Here is a 7,525-nt window from a genome sequence, read left to right on the forward strand (position 1 = left end):
CGCCTGCCTCTGCCTCCTGAATGCTGGGATTAAAGGCGTGCGCCACCACGCCCGGCTGACTCTTACTTCTTAAGTGCTAGGATTACAAGCATGTGCCACCCCACCCCCTCAATAAGGGGGCAATTTTGTTATGTTCTTATGACAAACGCCAACCAGACTAATTAGCTTTCCTAAACAGGTTGAAGCAGCCTTATCCCCACATGGTTCCTTGGTCATCTCAAAGCAGGGGCTGTGACAGACACCCTGGGAGGCGGTTCCACCTGATGGATGTTGGCCTCCTGTACTTTGATCTCCTGAGGACTGGAACGGGATGGATTCAGGAAGAAGCCATGGTTCTCTACCACACCCGGAGTCTTTAACAAGCACGAGATATTCAGGATGACTCCCAGCAAGGTCTTCTGATACATCTGCCCATTGCTGGGATCTTTGGGCTGAATGTATTCTAAAAACACCTGCAAGAGAAAAATCCTATTTACTCAACTGTATGATGACAGAAAGGCGATAAGATGCAGGGGTCTCAAAGAATTTAGTCTTATACAATCCCCACCCCCTTTAAAGGCCAGGTTTTGTAGAATCCAGGCTGGCCTCAAATTACAGAAAACTTTTAAACATTTATTTATCTACTCCTTTAGTGTGTGTGTGTGTGTGTGTGTACACACGTACACCATGAGTGTAGTGTGGAGGTCAGAAGACAACTTGTATGTATGTAGGGTTGGTCCTCTCCTTCCACCACATGGGTTCTGGGGATCAAATTTAGCTCTTCAGACTTTATGGCCTTTACCCACTGGACCAGCTCACCAGCCCTGGCCTATTGGCATCAACTTCACTGTGTAGCTGAGGATAACACTGATCTGCCACTTCCCAAATGCTAGGATTTTAGGCATGTGATACCACACTTGGCTTTCAATAGGCAATGTTCTAGTGCCCTCAGGATAGGAAGCATCAACTTATTAAGATGTCAGCACCAGGAGAATCCAATGCTTTGAGACCTACCTTGGCCATATCCTTCTGCCTAGTGAAATAGACAAGAATGTCCAGATATGCATACAGGAGGATCTGGCAGAGTTCCAGATCTTTTATTCGGCTGAGTAAAATATCAAACACTGGAATCATGACTTCAGGAAATGTTCGAACCTCCTCATCCAACAGCAAGGCTTCAATGACCTCTTCTAAAAATTCAGTTACATCTTCAAAATCTAATAGTAGACAGACGAGAAAAGAAGGAGGCCATGACAGTTTTTATGCGTTTACACTTCCATGCTTTCTGTCTGTCTGCCTCTGCTGTGATGTAGCAACTGAACTGAAGACTTGTTCAGCTCAATGCTAGGCAATGTTCCACTACTGCTGACCAGTGAACTAGATACCCACTTCCCAACAATGGTTCTTTGAGATTTATTTACTTTTTTTGTTTTGTTTTGTTTTGTTTTTGTTTTTCGAGACAGGGTTTCTCTGTGTAGCCCTGGCTGGCCTTGAACTCAGAAATCTGCCTGCCTCTACCTCCCAAGATTTATTTACTTTTATTTTATGTGGATAGGTGCTTTGCCTGCATGCGTGTACCAAGTGCAGGCAGTGCCTTTGGGGCCAGAAGAGTGCAGTGGATCCCCTGGAACTGAAGTTACACGCAGCTGTGAGCCTTCATGTAGGTGATGAGAACTGAACTGGGGTCCTCTGGAAGGGCAGCTAAAAGTGCTCTTAACTGCTGGGTTGTCTCTCCAGCCCTCTATGTTATCTTTGAGAATTCTGCAGTATTGAGGCTTAAAGATCAAGGTGTAAGCTTCCCTCCTTAACTTCTGTCAGAATCATAATGCCTCTGAGACCCTCTAATGCCATTAGAGGAGTTTTAAATTGGTATTCTAAATTCAGACAGTCAAAGACCTTGCTTCTATACTCACGGGCTCCCTGAATAGCTTCCAACATCAAATCTACCAGTTGCTCATGGATGTTTTGGTCAACATAGATCTCTGGGGTGAGGAGAACTGTTCGAGTGTTGGACACAGTGAGGTTTCTGCACTGCACTGCAAAGGGGAGCAGGTTTTCTGGAACTTTGGTAATCTGCAACCAAGAGAGAAAAGCATGTGACTTTTATAACATGGAGCAAGGGTAGGTACAGTACACAGGATAGAAAGACATCATATCCCAAACCGTATCGGTTGCTTTTCTTTTGGTTTTTCCAGACAGGGTCTGTCTGTGTAGCCCTGGCTGTCCTGGAACTCATTCTATAGACCAGGCTGGCCTCAAACTCAGAGATCTGCCTGCCTCTGCCTCCTGAGTGCTGGGATTAAATGTGTGTGCCGCCGCCCCCACTTGGCAGTATTGGTTTCTTGAGAACTGAAAATTCCTGACAGATTTTTAGTTTGGCTTTCAGGCTCACATGCTAAAATTCTAATCCTGAAGCCCAATTAAGTATCTCCACCTCATGGGAAATGTTAGAAGATTTGGAATTTGTTTGGTTCCTGTTGTTTTATTTTGGTCTCACTACAAAGTGTAGGCTGGCCTGGAACTCACTGTGTAAATATGTAGACCAGCTAGCTCTGAACTTGTAGCAATCCTTTGTCTGTGCCTCATGAGTAGCAATCCTCATGGTTCACAGACATGTGCTACCACACAGCTGACCTGATGTTTGGTTTTCTTTTTTGTTGTTGTTGGTTTTTTTTCCCTTTTTTAAAGGTGTGATTTCTAGAGAAGTTTGTATAGAGAACAGGAGACATTAGTTAGCTGCAAAGAGAGATGGACTCCAAGCCACAAAAAGGAGACAAAGAGTTTTGGCAACCTAATAGTGCCAGGTATACCATAAAATACACATTATGGCATGAGAGCCAACTCTCTCTCTCTCACACACACATGCTAACATCACTTAAGATAATTTAAAATCCCATGGGGCTTATTCATTTACCTCTTCCTTGGCTCTCTGGAAGCAGGAGTAAAGGTAACAGAAGATGTGCCTCTCTCCTGCATCACGATCAGCAGAGAGATTTAAAGTTGTGGAGGAAGTCATGCTGATCAAGTGGTTTCCTGGATCTTGAAGCAATAACCGAGCAAAGATGGCCTATTAACAAAAATAAACAAAATGCTCACAAGGTAAATCCTAGAGCACTCACATATAAGAAGTCCGACACATGCTTTGGCAAGAATCAGATGTAGTTTGGAATGGGGTGGGGTGAATCTTATTCAGGAATGTTAGAAACTAATTATATCCATCGTTACTGTAATTAAGACTCCAGTGTCTGGGATAGTCACAGCAGAGCAGGCACCAAACAGTTCCGTGCTGAATGGGTGAGAAACCTACATGTAAAATCTACGCTGCCATGTGCCTGCTGGACGCAAAGACACTTGAAGTGTGAAAGTGAAATGCCAAGTGATCTGTCTCTCCTCTCGATATTTTAAAACCTTCATTATTTTTAATTAAACACCCAGTCTGATTATTGTGGGCTCTGATACCCTAGAAACACTTGTACTTGACAGATGTTGTCTTCTGTAGTTGATCTTCTGAGGACTTGAATGAGGCCAGAGGACATGGAGCGTCCTGCTCTGTCACTCTCTGCCTCATGCCCCTGAACTCTGATTAACCCTGGAGCTCACTATTTCCCATCCAGGCTGGATGATCAGCAAGTCCGCAGAGACACTCTGCTCCCTCCTCCCGCTCCCTGCTAGCACTGAGATTGTTGTCCCACGTGGTACCATTAGCTTCAGTGGGTGATGGGCATCCTAACTTGTGCACCATCTCCCAGACCAGTTTTGGGTTTTTGAAAGTATGTAAAAAAGAGGTGGGCCTTGTCTTAGGAACTTAAGACTCTAACAGGAGTGATAAGACAGGTTCATTAAAAAGCCACAAGAGACAGTGACAGTTCACATAATAAAATGTACATGAATAGGAACTCAGAGGAGGGAATGACAGCTCTTTTCTGGCAACTCCGATGACATCTGAACTGGTTCTTAAACAATGGGTGAATTTGGATGTGTGGCCAGGGTGGATAGGAAGAGTTCAAAAGGCAATGCCACAGACAATGGAGAGGCAGAGGCAAAGTCTCTCCGGAGAATGAACAGGATTCAGCGTGGCTGTTCTGCTGAGGGCACATTATCAGGAGGTACCTGCTCAACATTGCTCATATCAAGCCAGTCTTGATCTTCCAGCTCTACTGCCATTTCTTCCAAGTACACACAACGGCTGGGGATGCCATTCCCGCTTTTCAAGCTTGGATCACCTGTGAAAGTTTCCATCTGACAGGTTATGGACAACGCTCCTGCTCTCATGACACTGGTTTTGTTTCTATGTCGCCTAGCTTGGTAGTCAACACTTAGGCTCAAGTGGTCCCTTCTGCCTCTGCCTCCCCAGTCCTGGAGACTAAAGGCATATACTGCTGTGCTCAGCTTCCAACAACTGATCTTGATAGTAAGTCTCTTGAATTCAGAAATAACCACAGTGATCTTGATACACAAAGTAGTTACAAAGCATAGACTGTGCGGATTCTCAGTAGGACATTTAGGAAAAAATTCCAGACACCAGCATTAAGTTTAGGGTTGAATTACAGATAGGGCACAGAGGTAAAACCCTTCTGACCTTTCAGCATCCATCCAAGAGGAAAATGGGTTTAGCTACTCTTTCTCCTCCTCTTTTAAGGAAGAACAGACATCAACATGGCAGCAGAAGTTCCATCTACTGAAATACTGTTTTTAAGTAATTAAAGCCTTACTAAGGTAAACCCTGTGTTTTGGGGATACAGGAGTCGGTTTAACCATTAGACATAGCAGTTTTCTGTTTTCTTTTCTTTTTTTTTTTTTGTAAAGAATTATTTTATGTATATGAATACACTGTGGATATCTTCAGACACACCCAAAGAGGGCATCAGATCCTATTGCAGATGGTTGTGAGCTATCATGTGGTTGCTGGGAATTGATCTTATGACCTCTGGAAGAGCAGTCAGTGCTCTTAAGCATTGAGCCATCTCTTCAGCCTGACATAGCAGTTTTTAAGAACCGAATATAGTCCCTAGCCCAAGCCAAGAGGGAAGACTAGATACTGACTGGTGCAAGCCTGCAACTCACTGTTGTCCAGGGTGATGAGGAAGATCCTCTGGATCATGTGATTGATGTTGAGTTGCTCACACATTTCTTGGTGTGTCCGGAAGGAGCGGCTAATCTCAGACACGGAGTAGTCGAACTCATCCAGGCTCTCTGACACACTATTATCCGAGTCATCTGGGCTTGCTGGGAGCTCATCTGCTGGAACATGTAAGCTGTTACACAATGCTCCTTCCTCAGAACCAAATACACTACCTAGAATGAATCACAAGAAGGACAATTGTAGATGTGAAACAAATTATTCATCTCATTAGTGAGCAACTCAAGCCAAGGCAAGTGTATTCTAGGATTTGGAAATCCCGGCTGTAAATCTTGCCTTCTGTACAGTAAACTTTATCACTTTGACCCGTAATTGTACCCCTCCCTGCCAAAATTAGCAAATTACCTAACCCCAAACCTTAGAGAAAAAAAGAGTTACCAAGTAGATCAAATGACTCTAACTATTTTAAATGTATGGCCTCTCCCTAAAGAATACGTTTGTTTTGGTAACTTGGCACTCAGGAATATATCCTGTAGAAGTGCTCCCTGAACCAGTTCCCTACAGATAACTGCTTAATTCTGCAGTGTTCCACACTCCTGTGCTCATATTCATTACCATTGCTTTTTATCAAAAACCCTGTTGTGCTTCTCAGCTGCCCCTCCCTCTCTGACACTTATTTTGTGCGCGGGCAGTACGTGTTTGTATACTTGTGGAGGTCAGATGACACACAAGCCTGTAGCAGCCAGATTTTTCCTTCCATATGGGTCCTGGGGCTTTTACTCAGGCACCTTTACCTGCTGAGCCACCTCCTCAGGAGTAAGATGCATTTTTTAAATGATGTGTGCATATGCATTCTGTGTATGGGGATCTACACGCTGAGCCATTGTCCATCTTTTTAATGACAGATCAGTACCATACTTTAAGACATTTCCCCTATATTTTGTATGTGCATGGATGTTTATGTGCTATGACATGCATTTGGAGATCACAGAACAGTTTGGGGGAGTCCTTTCTCTCCTTCCACCACGTGAGAGCAGAGGACTGCACTCAGGTCATCAGGACTGGAAGCCATGTCTTCACCACTGACATATCTTACCATCCCTCAACTAGCTTTAAAGATGTACTGATTTATTTTTATGTACATGGGTGTTGTGTCTACATGTATGGACACTGAAGAGGGCATCAGTCCCACAAGACTACAGTTATAGATCATTGTGAGACACCATGTGGGTGCTGGGAATTGAACTCAGGACTTCTGGAAGAGCAACCAGTGCTCTTAGCCACAGGATCATCTCTTAAGCCTCTCAACTAGATTTAGTTTTAACTTATCAACACCAACAATTTTTCCTGTAATTCAGAAACCTTCTTCATTCTGTTTATTAGATCTTTGTGTGTTTTGTGTTCTTTGAAACAGGGGCTCCTAAGCCGGGCGTGGTGGCGCACGCCTTTAATCCCAGCACTCAGGAGGCAGAGGCAGGTGGATTTCTGAGTTCGAGGCCAGCCTGGTCTACAGAGTGAGTTTCAGGATAGCCAGGGCTATACAGAGAAACCCTGTCTCCAAAAACCAAAAACAACAACAAAAAGAAACATGGGCTCCTGTTTTTTTCAAACTCCCCATAAGGTTGATCTTATCTTTCTAACCCTCGTCTCTACTACCAAGTTACTAGAATCAAAGGGATGCACTCCACACCTGTTTTTATGTGGGTTTGTGCTTGCTAGGCAAGAACATCACCAACTGAACTGTATTTCCGGCCCTAGTTTTTGTTTTTCAGAAAGTGTCTCATATTGCCCAGGCTAGCCTGAAACTAACTATGTGGGTAAAGAAGGCCTGAACTTCTTATCCTCCTGCTTGCGTCTTCTGAGGAGCTGAGAGTCCAGGCCTGTACTAGCAGGCCCACCCACCTTATTCCTTTTAATAGTTACATTGTCATGCATTTCTTGCCTTTATTATGACTTATGTAGCCACTTATACTCCCTGTTCATTCATCAGATGAACATGAGAACTGTTCCAGGGTTTCATGATCTTAAGTAATGCAGTACTGAGTGTAATCTAATTGTTTTTGTTCAATTAGCTGAGTATTTCTGTAAGACAAATTCATAAAGTAGAACTACTGGCTCAAAGAGCCTGAGATCTTCTGGGTGGATGAGATCACTTAGAGGATAAAGGTGTTCGCTGCCAAGCTTGGTGCCTGGAGTTCAGTCCTTGGAACCCACATGGTAGAAGGAGAGAACTGAACACGGCAAGTTATGCTCTGACTTACACACACACACACATACACACTGAATGTAATTTAAACATTTTAAAAGAGCTTAAGTATTTTGAAAGTTAACATAAGTTATTCTCAGAGAGACTGCTTTTATCTACACTTAGCTGTATGAGAAAATGCCCCTCTTATTAATAAAATTTGATCTAATTACAGAGGCAGAGCTGGGCGGTGGTGGCACATGCCTTTAATCCCAGCACTC

General features: G+C 43.7%; 1 protein-coding gene and 1 pseudogene across 5 annotated transcripts in view; one reads left to right on the forward strand and one right to left on the reverse strand.

Moving 5' to 3' along the window:
* Positions 1 to 7,525, reverse strand: part of Ube4a (ubiquitination factor E4A) — a 39,420-nt gene that overhangs the window by 21,648 nt on the left and 10,247 nt on the right. For 2 of the 5 annotated variants that reach the window (XM_021171810.2, XM_021171811.1), the window contains exons 4-9: positions 5,023 to 5,274; positions 4,090 to 4,202; positions 2,894 to 3,046; positions 1,893 to 2,052; positions 994 to 1,196; positions 261 to 452 (exon numbers count right to left, since the gene is read on the reverse strand). In XM_021171810.2, coding sequence (XP_021027469.1) covers positions 261 to 452; positions 994 to 1,196; positions 1,893 to 2,052; positions 2,894 to 3,046; positions 4,090 to 4,202; positions 5,023 to 5,274 — 1,073 coding nt within the window. The remainder of the gene's footprint in view (positions 1 to 260; positions 453 to 993; positions 1,197 to 1,892; positions 2,053 to 2,893; positions 3,047 to 4,089; positions 4,203 to 5,022; positions 5,275 to 7,525) is intronic. The other 3 variants (XM_021171814.1, XM_021171813.1, XM_021171812.1) reach the window with 3 other exon arrangements.
* The window catches only part of LOC110301378, a 1,766-nt pseudogene continuing 1,331 nt past the window's right edge, over positions 7,091 to 7,525 (forward strand).

This window comes from Mus caroli, chromosome 9 (assembly GCF_900094665.2).
Source record: "Mus caroli chromosome 9, CAROLI_EIJ_v1.1, whole genome shotgun sequence".
Lineage (NCBI taxonomy): Eukaryota > Metazoa > Chordata > Mammalia > Rodentia > Muridae > Mus > Mus caroli.